The 27,238-nt window shown below is 45.6% G+C and overlaps 1 protein-coding gene across 1 annotated transcript in view; it reads right to left on the bottom strand.

The window, feature by feature from the left end:
- The window catches only part of LOC144754211 (E3 ubiquitin-protein ligase TRIM11-like), a 127,314-nt gene that overhangs the window by 41,004 nt on the left and 59,072 nt on the right, over positions 1–27,238 (bottom strand). Inside the window, exons 3-4 of the mRNA XM_078641797.1 lie at positions 24,838–25,068; positions 12,062–12,084 (exon numbers count right to left, since the gene is read on the bottom strand). Coding sequence (XP_078497923.1) covers positions 12,062–12,084; positions 24,838–25,068 — 254 coding nt within the window. The remainder of the gene's footprint in view (positions 1–12,061; positions 12,085–24,837; positions 25,069–27,238) is intronic.

Below are 27,238 nucleotides of genomic sequence, written 5' to 3'. Positions count from 1 at the left end.
TCACAACGTTTGCAACCCACCTAGGACTTTTTAGGTACAAAAGGCTGAGCTTTGGTGTCTCATCTGCCGCAGAAATTTTTCAGGAGGCGATCCGGCAAATCATTCAACACATCCCCAACACTTTGAACTACAGCGACAACATCCTGGTCTATGGGTCCGATGTTCGTGAGCACAACATCGCTCTTGATCGTGTTTGTCATGCCCTGTTGGATGCGAATCTGGCGTTGAACAAGGAGAAATGTGAGTTCCACCAGGCCACTTTAAAATTCTTTGGCCATATTTTCTCAGATGAGGGCATGAAGCCTGATCTGGATAAGATTGCGGCCCTGAACAATACCAAGAGCCCGCAGGACGTCAACGACTTGAGATCGTTCTTGGGGATGGCCAGTTACTGTGCCCGCTACATCCGCGACTATGCGGCCATCAGTCACCCCCTTCGGATCCTCACTAAACTTGGCCAACCGTTTGACTGGACCCCTCAGTGCGAACAGGCGTTCAAAGACATCAAGCGTGCTGTAGAATCGTCCGACAGCCTCTCATACTTCAACCCTCGACGGAAGACTGAGATCACCGTGGACGCCAGCCCTGTTGGATTGGGGGCCATCTTGGCACAATATGAGAATGACTCTGACCAGAGATGGATCGTTGCCTGTGCCAGTCGCAGCCTGTCTGATCCCGAGAAGAAGTATTCGCAGCCGGAAAAGGAAAGTCTTGTGGTGGTTTGGGCATGTGAACACTTTCATGTTTTTGTATATGGCAAGCACTTTACCTTGATCACCGATCATCAGGCGCTGGTCACCATCTACGGCAACCCAAGATCCAAGATGCCTCAGAGAATTGAGAGATGGGGTCTCAGACTTCAGGAGTACACTTTCACCATTGTTCATAAACCGGGGAAGGCGGAGAACCCGGCTGACTACATGTCCCGCCACCCTCAGCCATCCTCAGAATCCAAACCATTGATTGCTGAGGAGTACATCCACTTTGTGGCTGATCAAGCACTGCCACCTGTCATTCCCATGAACGTCATTCGGGAGGTCACCGCCCAAGACGCTGTCTTGCAGATAGTACTCCGCCGGATTCAGACTAATCGGTGGAGACATAACCCACAAGAAGAAGACACAGACCCCACAGTCCGGCAAGAGATACAAGCATTCCGGCACGTCTGCGATGAATTGTCGGTCACCACCGATGGAGTCATTCTACGAGGTCAACGACTTGTGATCCCTAGTCAACTACGGCAGGGAGTTGTCAATTGGGCCCATGAAGGTCATAGAGGAGTAGTATCAACAAAGCGAGCTCTCCGGGAACGCGTCTGGTTTCTTTTTCTTGACCAGATGGTAGAGTCTACGCTGAAGGATTGCCATCTATGCCAGTTGACCAACAAAAGCAATCCACCGGCACCACTACAAATGACCACCCTGCCCAGCGGAGTGTGGCAAGAAATTGCCATGGACTTCTACGGACCGTTGCAGTCTGGAAAATATGTGGTAGCCATAATTGACGAATATTCAAGATTTCCCATCGCACAAATAATATCATCTACAAGTGCCTCTTGCACTCTCAAGGTGCTAGATGAAGTGTTTGCAACATGGGGTGTCCCCAAAGAGGTTAAAACGGACAATGGGCCCCCATTCAATGGACACGAATTCAGTGCATTTGCAAAACACATGGACTTCAAGCACAGGAAAGTTACACCTCTCTGGCCACAAGCAAATGGCACCATTGAAAGATTTATGGCTACGATCAAAAAGACATTTCAGCAAGCCACGGCTGAGAAAAGGGAGCTGCAAGCCGCCCTGAATGAAGTCCTCAGAGCTTACAGGACAACTCCACACTCAACCACCGGACAATGCCCAGCGAACCTCATGCTAGGGCGCCCAATGAGAAATCGCATCCCAACATGGGAAGGGGCCTTGCAAGCTGTGTCGCCAACTCACAGTCACAAAGAGATGGCTGTGACTGACAAACATAACAAGGACAGAATGAAATCATATGCCGATGCCAAAAGGAGAGCGAGATCTCCATCCTTGCATGAAGGAGACTACGTCCTCGTCAAACAGAATCAACAGAGAAAGACTGATGGCCGATTCCGAGATGAGTCACTGCTGGTTACCCAACAGAAGGGCACCATGCTAACTGCGGAATGTGACCAACGTCGAATCACTAGGAACGTCTCTCACTTCAAGAAGTGTCCTCGAAACATGAAAGGACCTTTGATGAGCATGACTGACACTCTCGCACTTGAAGAACCCGACCATGGTGATACAGAAGGCAGAGGTCAGCCGAATGGACCCTTGCCTAGTGAGTCTACCGGGACCATGTCTTTGCGGCCACGTCGTGATATCCAACCACCAAAGAGACTCATTGAAGAGATGGATTGAAACACAGTTTGTTTTGTTTTATTAAGAAAAGGGGAGATGTAATGTAGTTGACAGTCTAGTAGTTGGGGGGGCGGAGCTAGTTGGGTTGAGTGGAAGAGGAGGAGTGAAGACAGGATGAGGGCAGTTAGAGTAGGGACAGGGATCGAAGCAGATGTGTAGAATAAAGCTCTCAAATATATCTACTTGTGTCAGTCCTCATTCCACTAGGGACACGACAACTGGCGACGAGGGTGGGATGAGTAAGCCCACTGTCCACAGAACCCCACGAGAGCACCCTGTCCCAGGCAGCGTCCAGGAGAACGCTGCCGAGTGAAGCAGAGCTGCCCACTGCCCACTAGGGACACAACATAGTTTGTCTCAATTTGTAAATCACAGGGGCTTAGTGTGGGTAGGCATCTAGTGTTTTCCAAACAGGTGTAGACTCAGGTTTCCAGGGGAAGTTTTGGAGGGAAATGTTGTCGGCCCCTCCCAGATAAAATATCCAATTTAACCAGGACTTGAAAGTAGTAGATGCAGTGTTTTTCCAAATAGCTAGAACAGAATTACCATCTGCAGTCAGTAATATATCTACCATGAGCCTCCACTGTGTGATCTGAGTTGTGGGTCTAGGAATCCTTGAATCAGTGCAGTGAAGTTAAACTTTAGCTGAATCTCCAGTGGCGACCGCATGAAATCAAATACTTGTTTCCAACAAAGTGGGACGAAGTCGCATTGGAATAAGAGGTGTGGAAAATATCTGCTCAATTTATTGCAATTCCAGCATATTGGGCTCTCTCTCAGTGATAATTTACAAAGATGCGAAGGGGTCCAAAGCGCTATGTGAAGAAGCCAGTATTTTCTTTGGGATAGAACTTGGGTAATTTTGCAAGAAAATACTGATTTCCAAATTAGCGGCCAGTTGTCTGGTGTGATGTTGTCACATGTATTCCACTTTTTTAAAGTGTTAAATGTAGTAGGTGGTATATTTTCAATGCTTGTTGCCTGAGTTTGTTGAACAAGGTAATGATTGTAGGGCGAGAAGGGTCCGCTTTAGAGACTTTCGACTTTGAGAGGCTGGTTTTGAGTTAAAAAAATCGTAAAAGTCGATATCTGCCAGTTTGTATTGCTACTACAATTCCCTGAAGAACAGGGGGGACTTATCTGAACCTTGTTGTTTTAGGAAATATATGCCCTTAGATGCCCAGGATCATAAATATATTGGGGAGCCATGGATTTTCATTTTAGGGTTGGTCCAGATTGAGGTAATATCAGATTGAGCGATTGGCGTCTCTAGAAGGTTGTCTATTTTCACAAGGGCCTTTTTCATGTTATTAAACATGTTCTTAGCTGGAAAAGAAGAATTATGTTTAGTAGATAGTAATGATATAAGGTGTAAGTCTCCAAGGAGTTCTCCTTCAACCGAAAGCCACGAAGGAATGTAAATCATGTCATGGAGTAACCATACGAAGCCTTGCTTGACCAGAAATATGGTTTGGACGTTCCTGAAATTAGCTAGATTGACACTGCCAAAATTTGTAGGGAAATACAAAAACAAAAATTGATGGACAGAATGCAGAACAATGTCATACATTCACCCCAGTACAGAGATCTGGGCCTAAATCCATTGTTTTATTGCTCAACATGCCATTCCAGTTTAAACTCAGCCATATGCAAATCAGCCTTGACCCTGTGCCCAATGAGAACAGTTCAGCCCCACCTGCCAAGCCAGGTCCTCCTGGACTGGAAACAAGCATCCTAGGACAGGTTTCGGGGTTTCACCCCTCATCAGCCATGATAGCTTGACTCCAATGGCATGAGGAGCACGGGACCCAAGTTTGGACATACCCATACCACTCGGGGTGACAAATGCAAAAAGAACAATTGATGGACAGAATGCAGAACAATGTCATACATTCAACCCAGTACAGAGATCTGGGCTTAAATCCATAGTATTTTTCTCACCATGCCATTCCAGTATGAACACAGCCATATGCAAATCAGCCTTGACCCTGTGACTAATGGGAACAGTCTAGCCTGAATTGCCAGGACAGGTCCTCCCTGGAAAGGAAAGAAGCATCCTAGGACCTGTTTCGGGGGTTCACCCCTCAACAGCCATGATGGCTTGACTCCAGTGGCATGGAGAGCATGGTACCCACGTGTGGACATACCCGTCCCACTCGGAGTGACAAATGCAAAAACAACAATTGATGGACAGAATGCAGAACAATGTAATACATTCATGTCAGTACAGAGATCTGGGTCTAAATCAATTGTTTTTTTGCTCACCATGCCGTTCCAGGTTGAACCCAGCCATATGCAAATCAGCCTTGACCCTGTGCCCAATGAGAACAGTTCAGCCCCACCTGCCAAGCCAGGTCCTCCTGGACTGGAAACAAGCATCCTAGGACAGGTTTCGGGGTTTCACCCCTCATCAGCCATGATAGCTTGACTCCAATGGCATGAGGAGCACGGGACCCAAGTTTGGACATACCCATACCACTCGGGGCGACAAATGCAAAAAGAACAATTGATGGACAGAATGCAGAACAATGTCATACATTCAACCCAGTACAGAGATCTGGGCTTAAATCCATAGTATTTTTCTCACCATGCCATTCCAGTATGAACACAGCCATATGCAAATCAGCCTTGACCCTGTGACTAATGGGAACAGTCTAGCCTGAATTGCCAGGACAGGTCCTCCCTGGAAAGGAAAGAAGCATCCTAGGACCTGTTTCAGGGGTTCACCCCTCAACAGCCATGATGGCTTGACTCCAGTGGCATGGAGAGCATGGTACCCACGTGTGGACATACCCGTCCCACTCGGAGTGACAAATGCAAAAACAACAATTGATGGACAGAATGCAGAACAATGTAATACATTCATGTCAGTACAGAGATCTGGGTCTAAATCAATTGTTTTTTTGCTCACCATGCCGTTCCAGGTTGAACCCAGCCATATGCAAATCAGCCTTGACCCTGTGCCCAATGGGAACAGTCCAGCCCGAACTGCCAGGCCAGTTCCTCCCTGGACTGGAAATAAGCATCCAAGGACTGTTTTCGGGGTTTCACCCCTCATCAGCCAGGATAGCTTGACTCCAGTGGCATGGAGAGCACGGGACCCACGTCTGGGCATTCCCATCCCACTCTGGGTGACAAATGCAAAAACAAAAATTGATGGACAGAATGCAGAACAATGTCATACATTCACCCCAGGACAGAGATCTGGCCCTTAACCATAATTTATTTGCTCACCATGCCATTCCAGTTTGAACCCAGCCATATGCAAATCAGCCTTGACCCTGTGCCCAATAGGAACAGTCTAGCCCGAACTGCCAAGCCAGGTCCTCCTGGACTGAAAACACGCATTAGGACAGGTTTCGGGGTTTCACCCCTCATCAGCCAGGATAGCTTGACGCCAGTGACATGAAGAGCACGGGACCCACGTCTGGGAATACCAGTCCCACTCGGGGTGACAAATGCAAAACAACAATTGATGGACAGAATGCAGAACAATGTAATACATTCACACCAGTACTGAGATCTGGGCCTAAATCCATTCTTTATTTGCTCACCATGCCATTCGAGGTTGAAGCCAGCCATATGCAAATCAGTCTTGACCATGTGCCCAATGGGGACAGTCCAGCCCGAACTTCCAGGCCAGGTCCTCCCTGGACTGGAAACTAGCATCCAAGGACTGTTTTCGGGATTTCACCCCTCATCAGCCAGGATAGCTTGACTCCATTGGCATGGAGAGCACGGGACCCATGTCTGGGCATACCCGTGCCATTTGGGGTGACAAATGCAAAATCAACAATTGATGGAAAGAATGCAGCACAATGTCATACATTCACCCCAGGACAGAGATCTGGGCCTAAAACCATAATTTGTTTGCCCACCATGCCATTCCAGATTGAACTCAGCCATCTGCAAATCAGCCTTGACCATGTGCCCAATGGGAACAGTCCAGCCCAAACTGCCAGGCCAGGTCCTCCCTGGACTGGAACCAAGCATCCTAGGACTGGTTTCGGGGTTTCACCCCTCATCAGCCAGGATAAATTGACTCCAGTGGCATAGAGAGCACGGGACCCACGTCTAGGAATACCCGTCCTACTCGTGTGACAAATGCAAAACAACAATTGGACAGAATGCAGAACAATGTAATACATTCATGCCAGTACAGAGATCTGGAACTAAATCCATTGTTTTTTGGTCACCATGTCATTCCAGGTTGAACCCAGCCATATGCAAATCAGTCTTTACCCAGTGCCCAATGGGAACAGTCCAGCCCGAACTGGCAGGCCAGGTCCTCCCTGGACTGTAAACTAGCGCCCAAGGACTGTTTTCAGGGTTTCACCCCTCATCAGCCAGGATAGCTTGACTCCAGTGGCATGGAAAGCACGGGACCCATGTCTGGGCATACCCGTCCCACTCGGAGTGACAAATGCAAAAACAACAATTGATGGACAGAATGCAGAACAATGTAATACATTCATGTCAGTACAGAGATCTGGGTCTAAATCAATTGTTTTTTTGCTCACCATGCCGTTCCAGGTTGAACCCAGCCATATGCAAATCAGCCTTGACCCTGTGCCCAATGGGAATAGTCCAGCCCGAACTGCCAGGCCAGTTCCTCCTTGGACTGGAAATAAGCATCCAAGGACTGTTTTCGGGGTTTCACCCCTCATCAGCCAGGATAGCTTGACTCCAGTGGCATGGAGAGCACGGGACCCACGTCTGGGCATTCCCGTCCCACTCGGGGTGACAAATGCAAAAACAACAATTGATGGAAAGAATGCAGCACAATGTAATACATTCACCCCAGGTCAGAGATCTGGGCCTAAAACCATAATTTATTTGCTCACCATGCCATTCCAGATTGAACTCAGCCATATGCAAATCAGCCTTGACCCTGTGGCCAATTGGAACAGTCCAGCCCAAACTGACAGGCCAGGTCCTCCCTGGACTGGAAGCAAGCATGCTAGGACTGGTTTCGGGGGTTCACTCCTCATCAACCAGGATAGATTGACTCCAGTGGCATGGAGAGCACAGAACCCACGTCTGGCCATACCCGTCTCACTCGGGTGACAAATGCAAAAAGAACAATTGATGGAGAGAATGTAGAACAATGTCATAAATTAACTCCAGTACAGAGATCTGTGCCTAAATCCATCTTTTTTTTGCTCTCCATGCCATACCAGGTTGAACTCAGCCGTATGCAAATCAGTCTTGATGCTTCGCCTAATGGAAACAGTCCAGGCCGAATTGCTAGGACAGGTCGTCCCTGGACAAGAAAGAAGCATCCTAGGACCGGTTTCGGGGTTTCACCCCTCATCAGCCATGATAGCTTGATCCAGTGGCATGGAGAGCAAGGTACCCACGTCTGGGCATACCCGTTCCCCTCTGGGGGACAAATCAAAAAGAATAATTAATTGACAGAACGCAGAACAATGCCATACATTCACCCCAGTACAGAGATCTGGGCCTAAATCCATAGTTTTTTTTGCTCACCATGTCATTCTAGTTTGAACCCAGCCATATGCAAATCAGCCTTGACCCTGTGCCCAATGGGAACAGTCCAGCCCGAACTGCCAAGCCAGGTCCTTCTGGACAGGAAACAAGCGTCCTAGGACAGGTTTCGGGGTTTCACCCCTCATCAGCCAGGATAGTTTGATGCCAGTGACATGGAGAGCAGGGGACCCACGTCTAGGAATACCCGTCCTACTCGCGTGACAAATGCAAAACAACAATTGGACAGAATGCAGAACAATGTAATACAGTCACGCCAGTACAGAGATCTGGGACTAAATCCATTGTTTTTTTGCTCACCATGCCATTCCAGGTTGAACCCAGCCATATGCAAATCAGTCTTGACCCTGTGCCCAATGGGAACAGTCCAGCTCGAACTGGCAGGCCAGGTCCTCCCTGGACTGGAAACTAGCATCCAAGGACTGTTTTCGGGGTTCACCTCTCATCAGCCAGGATACCTTGACTCCAGTGGCATGGAAAGCACGGGACCCATGTCTGGGCATACCCGTCCCACTCGGAGTGACAAATGCAAAAACAACAATTGATGGACTGAATGCGGCACAATGTCATAGATTCACCACAGGACAGATATATAGGCCTAAAACCATAATGGATTTGCTCACCCTGCTATTCCAGATTGAACTCAGCCATATGCAAATCAGCCTTGACCCTGTGCCCAATGGGAACAGTCCAGCCCGACCTGCCAGGCCATGTCCTCCCTGGACTGGAAACAAGCATCCTGTGACCAGTTTCGGGGTTTCCTGGCTCATGAGGGGAAACCCCGAAACCGGTCCAAAGATGCTTTTTTCCGGTCCAGGGAGACCCTGGCTTGGCAGTTCGGGCTGGACTGTTTCCATGATGCTCAGTGTCAGGACTGATTTGCAATTGGCCAGTGGCATGGTAGGCAAAAGAATGATGGATTTAACCCAGATCTCTTGACTGGTGGGGAATGTTTTTATTTGTTCTACATTCCGTCCATCAGTTGTGTGTCTTTTGTTTCCTCGACCTAAGTGTGCCATGTATGCCAAGATGTGGGTCCTGGGCTCACTTTGCCACTGGATTCAAGCTATCCTGGCTGATGAGGGGTGAAACCCTGAAACCGGTCCTTCGATGCTTGTTTTTGGTCCAGAGAGGACATGGCTTGGCAGTTCGGGCTGGAATATTCCCATGAGGCACAGGGTCAAGACTGATTTGCATATGGCCAGGTCTAAACTGGGGTGGCATGGTGACAAAAGAATGATGGATTTAACCCAGATCTCTTGATTGGGGGTGAATGTTTTGATTTGATCTGCATTCCGTCCATCAATTGTGTTTCTTTTGCTTCCTCGCCCTTAAGATTTGTAGGGAGGCATAGTGATTTGATGGAAATTCTGGCTCTTTTGTTTTGCCATAAAAATGTTGTTATTCATTTGTTAAGTTTTTGATAGAAGTCTTCGGAAAGAACTAAGGGCAGCATCACCATCATTTTAATAGTTTCTATGCAACCCCATCATGATAGGAATTTTGGATGCCAGCTATTAAACAAGTTTTCGATTTTCTTTAAGATCACCTATTCATTCTAATGAAGGGTGTCTAGCAGGTTCAAACCGAATTCAAGGCTCAAATATTTTAGAAAATGGGGTTGCCATGTAAGGTCAGTGTCTGATACAATGTTGCTAGTACATACATAAATTATTTAGGCCTTTGATTTCATTCTTGTCTTTATTAAGTTTGTACCGTGCAACTTGGGCATAATTATCAATCGTTTCGAGTAAGGCCATATTTAAATGTTTGGCATTTTCAGAGGTGATCAAGATGTCGTCAGCGTAAGCTGCCAGTTTGACAGAGGTGTTGCCAAAGGTGACCCCAGAGATCCGAATATTATTCTGGATATTATGGATTAAGGGTTCCAGCGATAAGATGAAAAGGGGGGGAAAGAGGACAGATGGGCCACTATAAGGCACCAGGACCATTCTTGTGAATGTTTCCTCCAAGTTAAATTTGAGGAAAACTTCATATACAAATGTCCATGAAACCCTATCGAGCGATGTTTCGACGTCCAAAGTTATCGCTACAGTATATGACCCTGAGGATTCTGGTCTCTCAAGGATGTGTTGTCATTATATAGTCTGTTCTTCATGAAGCCCACATGCGAGTGGCTAATCAGATGTGGCAGTAGGGGTTCCAATCTTTTGCATAGTATTTTAGCTTAAATGTTTGCATATACGTTAATTAATGATATGGACCTATAGTTATTGACAAGTAGTAGGTCCTTACCGTCTTTTGGCAGGACAACTATAGTTGCTTCACTTGCTGTATCCTCAACAGTCCCAGACTTCGTAAAGTAGTGAAAAAGATTAAGAAGTGTGGGGCCTGGGATAGACCAAATGTTTTGTCAAAATTGGCAGAAAAGCCATTTGGTCCTGGTGCGTTGTGTAATTTAAGTGATTTGATCGCAGCAGTGACCTTTTCTAGTGTTATTGAAGGGTTAATAATACATTTCTCTTGTTAGGAGATGGAGGGCAGCTGTAAACCAGGTAGGTAAGCTTTACAATTCTCTGAGGAGGGTTTCAGGTCATCCTCATAGAGAGATTTGTAAAAGTCATAAAATGCTTCATGCTTATTTTCCACTACACCAGGAAATTCATGCATTGGCCTTTTTCCTTGTATTCCTCTACACATGGAATCCCTCGTTTCACCTGGATGACCAGTTTCCATTCTAAACTGGTCAACTCTATATGTTGCTATTTGCACTTCCCTTTCTATGACTAAGTAGACTTCGCTCTCCTTACGGTGTACTAATGTTTACTTTTCCGTACAGTACTAAATTTTTCTCAGTATGGTCGCATATACATACAATTGTACATATATTTTAAATAGATTCTGACAAGATCTTCTCTGTATCACTCGGACAACTTAGGACATTGTCCTTACTACAGGGCGCCCAGGTATTCTATATTCTTATTAAATCTCACTACTAATGTTTATTCTATCCCTGCATGCAAAAAGGAACACTTAATACACATATTTCGTAGTATCTTACAGAGCACAATGAATGCAAAATCAAATTTTTCACTTGTATTATAAATATATGCTGGCATTTTCTGTGGCCCCCTTCCTTGAGTTCTCATCTTTTGGTCAACATCACCTATCATGAGTACCGCTTTTTATGGCTTTTCTTTACCCAAAATATCCTCAGTGCGTTGTTACCGGCATATATCATTTCATGTCACTATTTTCCTTCATCTCATCACTGATATATGAGTTTGACATGTATGAATTTTTACATAAAAAATTTCATGAGAGATGATGTTCCATACCAATGTATGTATTTTTTGCTGCAGCCTTGTAAAAGCCCAACGGACGAGACACATGTCGACTGGTTTTGCTTGTATAGACCAGTTATTGGCTGTTCCTGCTTATATATAAACTGAACATTGTGGAAACTACAAATGGAATAAAATAACTTCACAAAAAATAACAAAGAATTTGAAGTACTTCATATTAGGGCTACATTCTTTATTAAATGGACTTTCTATGTGTGCCTTAGTACTTACTATTTTATATCATTATTGTCAAGGAAATTGTCCTAGGCAGGTAAACACCCTAGGTGGCAGGGTGTCTGTAGTACCATGGTAGCACCTCGACCGCACATGAAGATATATGTGTATGATCTAACACCCCTAACAATAGTGCTGAAAATTGGATCTGCCATTGTTGTGAGCATAGCCACCATTTGTATTTATATAGTTAGGAACTTTCGATTTCGTTTTTGCACAACTCTGAATTGAGGAAAACCTGTGGGGACTTTTCTAGAATATGCTTGCTTTTTCTGTATGTTCAGGGTACTTTTCTTGGGTTCAGTTAAGCTTTAAAGATACACGTATGTTTTGTGAGGACAGCAGCTCATTTCTGTAGCAATTATTTCAGGACTCAAAGAAGTTTGCTGAAAACTTACAGGGATTTCTGAACATTTAAGAGAGTTTCCTGATGACGCAGGGGAGTTTTCTGAAGACTTATGTTTTCAGGGGAATCTGAGGACTTATAGGTTGTTTTTTGAGAATGCAAAGTGATTTTATGAGGAGCTGAAATTTCCTAGCACTTTTTGTGAGCTCAGTAGAGGCATTATCACACTGCAGCAGCGGTACTGCTAGTAACACACTGAGAGGAGGATAATAAAGCAGCCTTACCTGTTTAGGATGTTTCTGACATCCTGCAAAACAGAGAAACAAACACAGTGAAAACAGTTTCCAGAGTAGATGTTAAAGTTAATGCAACATTTTTAGGAGTGAAAAACGTAACTATCTATGGTTAGAAAACAGTGACTGGGGTCACAATACACAGCAAATTCTGGGGTATCGCATGACTAAGCACAGAATGTTATATTCTGAATGAGGTCACATGACATAACATAAACTGATATTCTGAATGGTAATGACATAGCACAGTGTCATTCTGAATGGAGTCACAAAAACACAGCACATTCTGATATTCTGAAAGGAGTCACTTGAAACATCGTATGATGTTCTCCCCAGGGTCACATGCATGGGCATCATTTAGGGATTGCCTGGGGTTGCAGTTTGTCCCTTGTGACCCCTGGCACTGCTTGTGTGACTTCTGGCTTCAGAAGTCACACAAGATGAGTACCAAGAACACAGAGGCAGCTTATCCTGAAGGGAGTCGTGCTCCACCTCCGTTTCAGCCAATTTAATATTACACTAATAGTGAATAATAGCTTATCATTCCCTACTAGTGTAATAAAAAAAATGGGGCACAAGGATCTGGAATGAGAACTTCTGTGGCAGCTGTCGTAAGTAAAAAATGCTTTTATATGTATGTAGTGTAGGTGAGAATGAGTGTGTGTTGTATCTTATATCTTCCTGCTGCTCAGCTAGAATGCATGTGTTGTGGAATGTTGGATGGGTGGAATGCTAGTGGTTTGTGAATGTCAGTTTGGTAAGGCTGAGCAGCAGGACAGCTGCTCCTGATGGGGTTTTCCTATCTTTTATCATAACAACTTATCTTAAATAAAGTAACTTGAATAATCTATCCTGAAGTATCCATCTTCTTTCCGATTACATCATTTGGCGATGTTTTGAAGGAGAATCCACGCGTGCAAATTAAAAGAAATGAGAAGCTAAGGAGTTCTGTTAAGAAAACGTGAAGAGAAGTTCAAGCTTGAAGGATAAGGAAACATGAAAAGTAAAGAAAATCGAATCAAGGGAAATTTCGAAGTAAATGAATTTTAACAGTGATTTAAAGTGTGTGTGGAACGCTGTCTGGCAATTGAACCCCATCAGTGACCCGGACATCGGTCGCCCTGAAACCCAGGTTTGCCAGATCCATCAGCGTGTAATTTGTTTATTGTTCGGGGGCAAAAGATCGAGCCACGGTGTACTTTACGTTATGGCAGTTATCCAGTGTTTGTTGGGAGCTTAAGCAAGGATGAGCTGTCACATGGTTTGAAAACATCGGATTGTACAAAAAGCGGGGATCGAGCATATGTGCTGCCTAGTGATTCTTGAGAAAATTCGGACACTCTTAAATGAACTAAACTAAATTGAAATTAAAGAGTGAGGAGGCGTGCACCTATGTTGTGGACGTAGGAAGAGGAGACAGCGATGTGTTGTCCGTGCAAGATACTGTGAAAGTTAAAGAAAGTAAAAACAAAAAAGGAAATTTCTGTTTTAGTCCAGTGGTTTTGAACGTTACCTTAAGCAAGGCGAGTAATGATTTCTGTTTCCATTTAAAAATAATCTGCACGAGACGGTCTCAGTGGCCTTCAGGGTCATCCTCTGTGACAAACCGTTCTCTCTAATCACGCCTTACACTTGTGCGGCATTACTTGGTGCCAGTTCATGCCGTGAACCAGCTGACCCTACGTCGATGTGCGTGCCTCCATTTTGTAAATGGTAAATTGAGGCATACATCGGCAAATATTGCCGTCACTGTTTACCGTGAGTGTTGCTGCTCTGTGTGAAGGAAAAGGTACTGACATTGCTTCGTTTTATAGTGAGTGTTGTTTACAGGAGTATCTGAGATGTGTATACATATTTTGTGATGTTTTGCCACGGATGTTCACCGCAACACTTACAATTGCATGGCATATTACTCAGAGTATTGATGGTGGGTTTAGAGTCCCAGTAACCAGTACGGCAACAGCGTTCATATAAAGTTTATAAACAACGACTAAGAGCCTGGAACGAGATTATGGTATTGGAAAGCTGGTTTGTGAGCCCAGAAGAAGTCGAAAAGGACAAAGGTCCCTGTAATGGAAGCTGGTCGAAGAGCCCAGAAGTAGTCGAAAAGGACAAAGGTCCCTGTAATGGAAGCTGGTCGGAGAGCCCAGAAAAGTCAAAAAGGACGTCATGTTGTTAGTCCACTCTTGTTTGTGTTATGTATGAGGTGACTGCTGTATAGTCTCTCAGTATTGGTGTAGTTTGGTAGCAGGTGAATAAGTCACCAAGTGCTGTCCCACAACAAGTGTTGTGTATGAGTGGTTTGGACACTCATTAGCTCATGTATGCACGTGTCTGAGGTGTGCATGTGTTTACTGGCGCATGAATGAGTTATGTGAGTGCTTGTTATGTGTCTGAGGTGTGCATGTGTTTCCCGGTGCTTGAATGAGTTATGTGAGTGCTTGTTCTTGGTCTGAGGTGTGCACGTTGTTTCCCGGCTGAAGAACCGGGTTATTTAAGACCCAGCGGCGCCAGGGGAAACGCCCTAGTCTCCGGGTCCACCTGTCTTAGAGTACAGAGACGCGGGTACTTCTTGGTGACGTCAAAGATCAATTTTATTAGCTGCAGCCTGTAACAGAGATCCTAGAAGTACAACACGGTGTATTTTCTCAGGAGACTGCTTGTCTACAAAAACCAGTCATCCCTTTTTATACCAAATATTATGCTTCAGGCAAATATTCCTAATTTACAGTTGACCACTCACATGTTTTCACAAAAAGGAAAGGCAGGATCATGATGACAAGCCCATTTTTCAGTTTGTCCCGCCCATAAGCAATTATTGGTCAAACCCAACATTCTTCATCAGACAGGTCGATCGAACCCACCATAAAAACGGGCACATCCCCATCGTAAACGGATCATAAAGAAAGGAGCAGAGACAGGTGTGAGCAAGATAAGACATAGTTATGCGCATAAAAGGTTTGATGGTGTTTTGTGCCTCGATCCGTAATCTTGATCCGCTACCGGGAAAGGGACTGGTTCAACAAGTTTGGCTTCAGGCAAGAGGGTTGCTCGCTCAGGTCATTCAGAGGACAACTTAAGTGTACGTGTGCTTGGAGACTCGTTCGGCCACTGTCGCCAGCCTATGTGAGGGCAACCATAAAATGGCTGCCGTACGCAAGATGGAACGCGAGGGTTCAGAAAGGACTCCCTGATTTCGTGGTGATTTCGTCACTCGAATAGGGCGAAAATACTCATACATCTTGCACTCGCCATATTCGGTCTGCTGATACCAAAATCGTCATGATAAGACGACTTTTATAACAAGGTTCAGAATTTCAGTACCTCAGCCCTCCTTTTGCCCTTATATAGGCAATAACCTAAACCCATGTCAGTCTGAGTCCAGGTCTATACTCATCAGATCATCAAGATGTTGCTGTAGCATCATCCTATTACTTAGCACGTCTCTTGATAGAGGTTTCCTTACACACGATGTAGCACAGAGACCACATATAGCAGGAGCACACTGTACACAAAGACAGAGCAAGAAAAGGATGGCTAAGATCACCCCAATTACCATCAGAGTCTTCCATCCCCACGTGGATAACAGTTCCCAGAACCATCCCATCAACGACCAATCTCTTTATCCACGTGTATAGATTCGGAGATTTTATGCAGTTTGGAAATGGCCTGGTACACTGTCGGAGCATTGTCTGGAATGAAAACACAGCAACTTGATTGGATCACTTTACATACCCCACCTCGATCTGCAAGTAAAACATCTAACGCAACCCTGCTCTGGAGAGTCATAAGACGATCCGACTGGAGCTCAGGGCACCGGCAGTTTCAACTACGGTGGACTCAACCACTCTCGTCAGTTGTCGTATGTTCCTGCTGTTCACCATAGGTCCCCAAATCGGCAGAAAACCCTTCAAGAAATCTCCCAATTCTTGTCCTGCAGTATCTTCCTTACTGAATACACCTCTGGCTACTCTTGTCTTGTGGTAATCTGCTGCGGCTGTGTAGGTGGGAGGCAACAGGAACGAGACAAAACATGTGCCCGAGAAATCAGGGGGCAGCCATGTGTATGCTCTATCATAACAGATGAAATAGGTACCCTTAGCTGCTAGGAACGATGGGGAAGTCTGGGACGAAAAAACATACGTCTCAGTGCAGATACTACTCCCTAACTGAGCTCTCGGATTCTTGCCATTACCTTGCAGACAAAGATGACCGTGATGGAGTACAATCCAAATCGGAGAGGATCTTTTCGCTTGCTGGTTCTTACTCAGACTAGCTCCATATCCGGTCACGTTCCATCCAATATACGTTAGTGTCTCATCTCTCGGGATAGCCTCATAAGAACTAGCTCCTTTAATCATATCGACTATTCCCTTAACTAGAGCACTATTCTTTGGATTATCCTTCACAGAACGTAGGGGGTGGATTTCGCGAGCGTAGAAGAACATCGTTCGGTACGCCCATACAGAACCATTGTAGCTAAATGGCAGGACTAGATAAGGAATACCTTTATCAGTAGTATGAGGCATAAGACCACACACCCAACAGTTAGTCATGTTCACGACTAATTGGTGTTGGTGCAGAATCTGAACGAAAGAGTTATTAACGAACTCCAATCTTCTAACGGTCTCATATTCAGGCAGAGGATGAAAAGAATGCGAAGAGACAGTAGAAGAAGGTATGGGTTGTGTAGTGGATGCAAAAGTCACTTGAAAAGAGAATATAACATATCCCATTAAAAATATCATTAAGCTAAGCAACATGAAAACGCACAAAGTTAAAAAAACATTTTCTACTCATTATTTCACATATTTTGGCTCTAAAGTTTGTTTCTTCAACAGGTCTCTCCATCTCGAAAAACTCCATCCTCTAACCTTGCTGCTCGCGGAGGTAGGGTGTTCCGTGCTAAGGAATGCGTCTGTCAGTCCAGGGAACGCCCTAGGACCAACCAGAACCGTCAACCTTCTGTCTTCGGCTTGCACTCCAAAGACTTGACGCCACAACCCTACAGCTGAACCCGGATGGCGGTTCGAAAAACAAAAATCGGTCAAAACAGTTTCTCAGATGGGAGAGCTGATCTTTCAAAAATAGTAAAGAAAGGGATTTTTATTTTATTAGTCCCATGACTCTTGGTCGCAAATTATAACGTTTTTGCCGGGCGCTGTGTGATCGCAGAATAAGAATTCAGGTTCGGTAGTGTCCAGTCGCACTGATGGTGGCACGGCTTCTTGCAAAAGATCGTCACTTTCACGCTCAGAACTTGTCCCAATTAAACATGCATCGCTAAAAGGCAGAAAACGAGGCACAGTTTCGGTCTCAGAATCAGGAATGCCCTCCTGGACCCACTGGTCGTATGGCAGAGGCAGAGGAACCCTCTTACAAGGTACGCCGTGGATCCAGTTTTTCTTCCCTTGCACTCGTACTGCAGTTCTCGTAGATAAAAGCACCAAGTATGGACCGGTCCAGCGGGGCTGATCGTTCTTTGTCCGTTGAAAGTTCTTGATCAGCACCCACGATCCGGGATCGATTGCATGCCCTGGATCTTCAGAAGCCTGAGGCAGTGTATCATGAACCTGTTGGTGTAAGACACGCAATTTAGCCGTCAAATCATGCAGATAGTCAAGCAATACAGGGTGTTCAATCTCGCTAACGTGTTTGGTAGAACGTGGTATACAGACTCCAATGTCAATGTGGTTTGGAATACATCGGCTTAACTACACGCAAAATAAAATTGAGAATACAGGAGCACCTGATTACCATCAGAGCGGGGAAGCTCACGACAAAGCTGGTACAAGATTGCCACAGGAACAATCACACTTTTACATGGGTGGTATTGGAGAAAGTAACAGGAGATGCACAAACGGTAGAGAGATTGTTAACAACAAAAGAAGCTAGATGGATCTACAAAGAGAAAAGTGAACAAAGAGGATTGAACGAACTCCTGGAATGGAACAAGCTACACTGAAGCCAGCTCTGGTGTTCCTTTTCGTCTGTGGGGGTGTCTCATGAACTGGGTGGAGGTCAGTTCACCCTTTTCCAATATATCAGGTATACGCCTTGGGAGTGAGATGATAATATTAATTGTTTCTCTGGAGGTCTTGACTATACAATGAGCAGATATGTACACTATATCACCCTCTAGATGGGATAATATACACTAACCCAGATAATGTTCCCGTTCCTTTTAGAAAAAATGAGTAAGTGAGGCGGGCGAGTGACAAAAAAGTCTAGATAAGCACAAACAATCAAAAACGCTGAGAGAATAACAACAGATGGTGCTACTGAGCATAGATAGGTCTATTGGTCAAGATAGATTGCTGAGAAGTCCGTGAAATCTGTGTAGAGTATAAAAATAATCGATGTATACAAAAAAAGTGGCAGTTTTTATTAACATAAACATAGAGTGCTGATACACTTGAGACTATAAATAAATGGTTAGTACACAGAAATGGATAATAACACACACTGAAGAATATTTAAATACTCGGAGACTGTTAGGAATATTGGAAGACGTGATCTCGCTAGAACATCTGGGTATTCAGCAATCTAAATAGTGTGTAATGTGACTGAGCCCGATCCAAGATGGCCGCTTAATAGCGCGAGATCAGTTTAACCAATTAGATCTCACAAGGATGTAAATAGAGAACAGCCGAATGGCAACTTGTTCGAGGGACGAGAGAAAGCCGGCGACACTCCTCATATCGGTAACGTTTATTGAGAGGGCTAAAGGAAGGGGTGTAAACAGATTAAAAAGTACAGGGATTTAGAAACAGGTTGACTGAGAAATGCTCATGAAACTGTGATGGTGTTTTTCAGTTACAAATTACGGAAGGAGGTGTCACGTGACTCACGAAGGGAGTTAACCTGAATTTGTTTTTATCACCTCTCGGCTGGTAGGAGAAAAAACTGCCGACAGAGGGTAAATATGATAGCGGGTGTGCGTTCTGTGCAGTGGGGTTATTTGAATATGCACGTTGAGCAGTAAAGTAAAACTCGATTTTAATTTTATTGTGTCTTTGATAACAGTGTTTGCAACCCTGGTGTCCAATGCAGTGGCGTAAAAAGTATATGCCCTGAAGAAATTGCCTGAAAAGTACCAAGGCAATGAAACATGTTGGCAAGTAGAAAGTGGCTCTATAGGTAGTAGCCATATTCACTTTTTTAATGTCCGCAAACAGCATAAAGGAACAAGAATAAAGTTGTCTGTTCGTGCTGTATGCGCTTTTATGTTATATGTTGTGTGACATCACTATTTGTGTTATTTGTATCGTTTCCACTGCACTTATCACTGTTAACACAGTTGTTTTCATTTGGACACCATTCTTTAGGCACGATAGCACCAATGATGATAACAGGGCCGTCCTGGTGAGTACCTACCAGGGGTCCCATTGGTGGTGCGCCCGTGAGGTACTATCGTGCTTGCTCACAATTTTCCCTATCACATGTTGGTGTGGGTTGTTGCACTATGTAGATAAGGAGACGGGCTTTTTAAGGTGGGCTATTGACTGGTGTATCCCCTACCCTGTATATAAAAAGTGGGAGGTTTTCGTAATTGATTGTGACATGAGATACCGCAGCTCAATTAAAATTGATTGCCCTAGACCTAGGTCATTTTTATAGTTGTGACCCATTTCATATCTCAACAATGTCACAAACGTATATGCCAAACTTTATCCACATTGGTGTTGGGCTTGATTGCCAAATTTGGCACCCGGGGAAAGATGTGTTTACTATCTATCATTTTGCTAGAAGCAGAACTGGCATTTGAGCATGTGTTTGAATAACTGGTAAATGACATGTTTGTACCAACATTGACAGGTCATGGTCATTATCAACTACTTCAACTTACACTGTTCCAGGACTGGCTGTCGAACCAGAGAGGGATGTTCTCCGCCACCCTCGGAGGGTGGCTCTCTGCCATCCTCCGAGGGATACTCTCTCTCACCCTCAGAGGAATACTCTCTGTCACCCTGGGAGGGATGCTCTCTGTCACCCTCAGAGGGATGATCGCTCTCAAAGGGATGCTCCCTGTCACCCTCGGAGGTATTCTCTGTATCAACCTTGCTCTGACACCCACAGAGGGATGCTCTCTGTCACCTTTGGAGGGATGCTCTTTGTCACCCTCAGAGGGATGCTCTCTGTCACCCCCTGAAGGATACTCCCTGTTACCCTTGGAGGGATGCTCCCTTTTGCCCTCAGGGAGATGGCCTCTGTCACCCTAAAAGTGTTGCTTTCTGCCACCCTAAAAGCAATGCTCCATGTAACCCTAAAAGGGATGCTTTCTGCCACCCTAAAAGGTATGCTCTCTGTCACCCTAAAAGGGATGCTCTCTGTTACCCTAGAAGGAATGCTCTCTGTTACCCTGGAAGGGATGCTGTCTGTCACCCTCGGAGGGATGCTTTCTTTGTCCCTCAGAGACATGCTCTATGTCACCCCCAGAGGGATGCTCTCTGTAACCCTAAAAGGGATGCTTTCTGTCACCTTAAAAGGGATGCCATATTTCATCCTCAAAGGGATGCTCTATGTTCCCCTGTGAGGGATGCTCTCTGTCACCCTTGGAAGGATGCTCTCTGCCACCGTCGGAGGGTTGCTCTCTGTCACGATCTGAAGGATGCTCTGTCACCGTCGGAGGGATCTCTGTCATCCTTGGAGGGATGCTCTCTGTCACCCTCTGAGGGATGCTCTCTGTCACCTTCTGAAGGAGGCTCCCTGTTACCTTTGGAAAGATGCTCTCATTTGCCCTCAGAGAGATGATCTCTGTCACCCTAAAAGGGATGCTCTCTGTCACTCTCAGAGGAATGCTCTCAGTTCCCCTGGGAGGGATGCTCTCTGTCACCCGTGGAGGGATGCTCTCTTTTGCCCTCGGAGAGGTGCTCTCTGTCACCCTTCAAGGGATGATCTCTGTCACCCCCAGAGAGATGCTCCCTGTCACCCTCGGAGGTCTGTGTCATTCCCGAAGGGATGCTCCCTGTCACCCTCACAGGGATGCTCCCTGTCACCATCCGAGGGATTCTCTCTGTTGCCCTTGAAGGTGTGCTCTCTGTCATCCTCCAAGGGATGCTCTCTTGTCACCCTCAGAGGGATGCTCTCTCTTATCCTGGGAGGGATGCTCTCTGTTACCCTGGGAGGGATGCTCTCTGTCACCCTCAGACGGATGCTCTCTGTCACCCTCCAAGGGATGCTCTCTGTCACCCTCCGAGGGATGCTCCCTGTCAACCTCCGAGGGATGCTCTCTTTTGTCCTCGAAGAGATTCTCTCTGCCACCCTCTGAGGGATGCTCTCTGTCACCCTCAGAGGGATGCTCCCTGTCACCCACAGAGGGTTGCTCCCTGTCACCCTTGGAGGGATGTGTCACCCCAGAAGGGATACTCTCGCTCACCTTTGGAGGGATGCTCTCTGTCACCTTCGGATGGATGCTCCCTGTCACCCTCCAAGGGATTCTCTCTGTTGCCCTCAGAGGGATGCTCTCTGTCACCCAGGGAAGCTTTCTTTTTCCCTCGGAGAGATGCTCTCTGTGACCCTCTGAGGGATGCGCTCTGTCGCCCTTGGAGGAATGTCCTAGATGCTCTCTGTTACTCTTGGAGAGATGTCCTGGATATTTTCTGTCACCCTCATCTAATGCCCTTTACATGGAGCTACTTCTCAGGAATCTTCTTGGCTATAAACGAATCAACATATTTGAGCAGAAGATCACTGTTAAAGGGACAGGGTATGTCCACGATAAGGAGGTTTACATATCTAACCCCACCCTAAGCCATATTAGAGAGGAATTTGGTTGACATTTAGGGTGCCAAGAAAATTCGTTTTAAATCAAATTTCCAATGCTGCTGGGCAGCAATTTGCAGGCATTCATTTCGCACACTCTGTTATATAATCAAGGATTACTCGTAATATAAAGTTGTCACTATTCTTCAAACTAAAGAGTTTTCTGTGGAAATCTCTTCCTTTATCTGAGGCAGCATGCCATCACCTATTCCAAATGCCTAGTTATATAGCGGTACACCCTAACAAGAGATCTTTACACGCAAAAGTAAGTGGCCACTTGCATCAGGAGAAAAGTAATCAATTTAAAACACAAAATGTTTTTAAACGTCTTGGAAAAGGAGGAATTTGGTTTCTTTCCAATTCTCTAAGATGTTTGCTCACATTATGCTTTACACTTTTATCCAGCTTTTTTCACATTTTGCTCCTTTGTATCCATGGTAATTACTGTCACTGGAAATGCTTGGTGTGTTGCATTGTATGTATATTGATTCGTGCATTCAGCATTGTTAGACCTGGCACCTTGGCGTGAGTCTCCCTTCCACTTTTTGCTGATGTGCTCAGATGTTTTGCTGGTGTTCGCTGCTCAGGGCACTGCGCCACGGCCAATCCGTCCCGCAGTGCAAGTGCTCCCAATGTAAAGTGTATCCGTAATTGATTTCCATGATTGGCTTATTTGGTTTACTGTCAGTCCCCAGTAACGTGCACTAGGAGTGCCAGGGCTTGTAAATACAAATGCTGCTAGTGGGACTGCAGCGCTGGTTGCGCCACCCATAGAAGCGGCCTCGTAAGATGTGTCTAAGGTCTGCCATTGCAGAACCTGCGTGCAGTCTGGTACTGTCACGCTGACTGCGCAAGTGCACACACTTGCCAGTCCCTAAACCTTCCCTTAACTTCATATCAGTCACCCCTATGGTAGGCCCACGGGCAGGGTGCATTGTAAGCATAAGGTAGGATAAGCCCTGATGTGTGTGGCATGTCCTAATAGTGAATTACCGCCCTTTTCGTTCTTCACTGTTGAAGGGCTACCTGTTCTCATAGGCCAGAATGAGCTGCCGGAATTATTACACACTATAATCCCAGCAGGCTCAGGGAACACGGTGGCACGTCAAGTTTAGTATGCCTGAACTCATAATAATAAAATACTTCCTTCAGTAAGGTTTATTTTAATATCCTGTGTTTGCAAATGCTACTTTTAGAAAGTTAGCATTTGCTCGCCTGACTATTTCAGCCCGCCTCTGCCAGGATGTGTATCTGCTGTCTGGTTTGTGTGACTGACAGGGCTGGGGAACTCCAGGGGACAGTCTGGGCTACCAGGTGGAGAATAGAGTGCTTACACCAGGATGGGTGGGAGGAGTAGCCCTTGACTCTGAATAGGGTTGTGCTCTGCCACCACAATGCTGGCTCCACCTCCTGCGGAGCGTCTGATGCCCCTGCCCTGCACCCTGAAAGAAGAAAGCAGCTTCCAGTCAACAGAGTGCTCCAAAACTGGGTTCAACCAGGCTCAGGCCCCCTGGCATGCAAAGACAAAATAAACTGTTTAAAAAAGTAGGAGCCCTGCTCCTAGCAAATCAGATCCTGTTTTGACCACGACGAATCTCTGCCTGACTAGAAGGACCAAGAGAAGCTGAAGGAAGGAAACCTGTCCCTGACCTTGGGGACTGGCCTGCAGTGGTGCCTTGCTGAGAACGGAGAGGAAAAGACCAGAGAGGACTTTGAAGATTGTGCCTGAAACGATCTTCAAGGGCTTGATCTCGAGCTTGCCCCCTGAACTGAACCCCAGGACCAGTGGGTTCAATTCGGCCTGTGCCCGTCCGCTGCTGGGCCCTTAAGTTCTCTTCCCTCGCCGGAGTTGTGACTCAGGTGCCTTCGTCCCTCCTAAGGTCGTGACAGCTCGGAGCCTGGTCGCCCCGCCGCTGAGAGCCCCGCTCAAGCTTGAGTCACTCTCCGCACCCAGTGCCGGGCCGCCCGCTCTCCTGTCACCACGCCTGTTACGGAGCGCGTTATGCGCCTCTCATCCTCTCCCGCCGGAATCTGCACGGAGCGCATCGGATAGCCCCGGACAGTCCGTACGTCGAAACGTACCCGACTGTCTCGCTTTGCCATCCTGCATACCAAGGCCCGTGCCGCACCTCAAGAAAGCCTCCAGTACGTTGGTACCAGAGGCCCGGTGCTGCACCTGTCTGCTCTAGACCCCGGATTGCCGCAACCCTCCACACCGTCCCGCTCACCCGCCTCGCACCTAGAGGGGGCTCTGAGCTGGATAGATTCCTCGGAGAACCGTTGGCCCCGTCCCGGGCCCACCCTTACCAGTGGCCGCGCCTAAACCGCCTCGGACACTCAACCCAAGGTACATTTGAACTCTATCCCGAGTTCACATCGGATCCAGGGTCCGCAACGTTTGTTTTCCCTGTCGTCCGTCATTCATCAACGGGTTGCTTCACCAGCGTGAAGCGCGCATCGACCCTCAGCGTACCTTGCTGACACGAACGCTTAAGAACTGTTGCCTATTTAAATCTGGTGGCCTCAATCTCTAAACGTTATATGGTCTTGTGATAATCCTGCATATGAAGTATATCTTTTAAATAAAGTCTACGTATTTTTTAAACAACCTTACGACTGGTGTCCGTCTGTGGTGGGTCATTGGGTTTACTGTATGTGATCATAAATGCTTAGGTAACTATCGCCCTCAGGATTAGCCTTGTCTGCTCACGCCACGCAACCTAGAGGGTGAGCAGAGGTTATTCTTACGGAGTAGTTCCCTTGCCCTGACTAGAGGAGAAGGTCCCTGCTTGTCACAAGTGCCTACCTGAGCCAACCAGAGACCTCCGATTCTAACAAGCATCAAGAAGGACAATGTAAATGATCCTTCTCTGTGTATTGTGTGCGACTCTCAGGGTCCCTGCCACAAGATCATGTGTGTCCCCGCCATAGATTTAATAATGCATATAAAACATGAATATTTCACTTCCATCTTTTGTTGTATTTCCCAAACAGTATCTCACCTTCAGGAGTTCCCACGCTGGTGCCTCACACTTATTTTCTATCTCTGTTATCAGAGCATTGAAATAGGTGATTTGATTGGACAGTTTGGTGATATTTGCATTTTCTACCATGGTAATTTTCTTATCCATCTTCTTCAGTCTCCAGTGCATTTTCTGCTCATTTTCTTTCAGGAGGCGCCGCAGTTTTTCAATTTCAGATTCAATTTTCTTCTTCTCAGTTCTTAGCTTGTTCTGTCAGTAAAGAAAAGCTGATTAGATATTATAAAGCTTTGTCTGAGAGACATCCAAAAAATGACATTTGAAAGAGAATTTAGATTTTTTATAGCCTGGAGGGAAGAAAATCTGTATTGTATTAAAGACACAGAGGCTAAGATTTTCAAAACTCCTTTATGTCCAGCTCACAGCAGCAACAATTGAAGAATATTGAACTTCAATAACATTCTAATAGGCTATATAGTTCCGCTGCATGCAGTGTTCTCCCTCTTTTGGCGTTGTGAACAAGATAGTTTCTAAGATCCATAACTTTCAAATAAAAACTTCCTCACTAAAAACTTCTTACTCTGGAAAAGAAAAACCCAATACAAAATCAATAACTTTTCTCCATTAGGGAGGGTTCCAATGTGGAGAGATAATCTTAGCCTTCGTGTCTTTAAGAAAATCCAGATTTTCTGCCCACAAGGCTGTGAAAAATCTAAATTTTATGGCATGACACAGAGGCTAATATTATGCAAGTTTAACGTGCATTTGATACATTGTCAATAGAGCATGTAACAGGTCTAAAATAGCAACTTTTAAACATACTTTCATTGGACCAATCTGTAGCCCCGAGGATATCTTGTAGACCTCCCTCCAGGAAGAGAGGTTTAGAGGCTGAGGCACGCCTAAGGAAGTGTACACCAAACATAGTGATGTCTACACCTGCTTCTTTCATTACTTCCTTCACCCATCTTCCTACGGTCGGGGAGTAAACGTCTCTATGAAGCCATTTATAGGATATTAGCTATTTTTCTGTATTTCCTCTCATACTCACAGCCCTTCTCTCATATTCCATCAAGCATTTCACTAAACAACATCTTTCATTCTTTGTAAAGAAGGGGTAGAAAACAGTAGTTGACATGGTCTATGTTTGCCTTTTACAAAAAGCAAACCCTTACTGGTTGGTAGGCCTGCTGGTGATGTCTAAGGCTTGTATGTCTGAGGTCCATCTAAAATATACCAGGAATAGCAAGACAGTGAGTTTAAAAGAGATATGTTTAGGGATAACCCAGAATGCTTTCCCCAACTTACTAGGACCTATAGGACATCTCTAATGTCCTAAAATGCAGCATACTTTGCAGAAGGTGGGTTTAGTACCCAAATAATTCACATGAATTTGTTTGTCAGTAAGTTTTGTCCCACAGAGACTCCGTCTACAAGGCAGTGACAAGCTGGAAAAGCTGATCTGCAAACATTAACTGTTCTATAGGAGAGTCCTGATGTGAATACATCCCATAAGTAATTAACTACATGTTCTAAATCAGTTAAAACAGGATTGTAGTTCATTCAAAGGAACAACCCCATTCATCCGAAGCCAGTCTTAATGCTTTCCATTTGCCAGGTGCCCATGACTCCTATATGAGTCTAAAAGCGTCTGTCGAAAGGCCTGGGATCTGCCATTGTCTCCGGAAATCCTCCAGGCAATCAGCCTCAGATGTCCCTGCTCTACAAGAGGTAAGTGGTGGCCTTGGCCCTTTTTGCAGGGTCATCCCTTAACTTTTTCCTTCCTCCTGTAATTTGTCTGACCTGTTTTGTTGGTTTTGTGACTCTGGGCACTTTACCACTGCTAAACAGTGCTAAAGTGCATATGCTCTCCCGATTGTAAATTGATGTATGGATTAGTGGCTCCTTGTTTGGCTTATGTGGTTTACTTGTCAGACCCTGGTACAGTGCGCTGGGTGTGCCCAGCGCTTGTAAATCATATGCTGCTGGTGGGCTTGCAGCATTGAATGTGCCACCCACTGGAGCAGCTTGTAAAGTGTGTCTCAGGCCTACCATTGCAGAGCCTGTGTGCCGTTTGGGACTGCTATGTTGACTGGGCAATTGCACCAACTTGCCAGTCTCTAAACCTTTCCTTTTCTGCATATTAGTCACCCCAAAGGTAGGCCCAAGGGCAGGGTGCATTGTATGTAAGAGGTAGGACATGCCCTGATGTGTGTGGCATGTACTGATAGTTAATTATAGCCATTTTTGTTTTTCACTAATGCAAGGCTACCTGTACCCCATAGGCCAGAATGGGCAGATTGATTATAACATCTCATAATCCTGACTGACTCAGGGAACTAGGTAGAAATTCGAGTTTAGTATGCCTTAACTTAGAATGATAAAATACATCTTTAGTAAAGTTGGTTCTAACATTCTGCGT

The sequence above is a fragment of the Lissotriton helveticus genome, chromosome 5_1 (assembly GCF_964261635.1).
Source record: "Lissotriton helveticus chromosome 5_1, aLisHel1.1, whole genome shotgun sequence".
NCBI lineage: Eukaryota > Metazoa > Chordata > Amphibia > Caudata > Salamandridae > Lissotriton > Lissotriton helveticus.
This window is presented reverse-complemented; position numbering and strand designations above follow the sequence as displayed.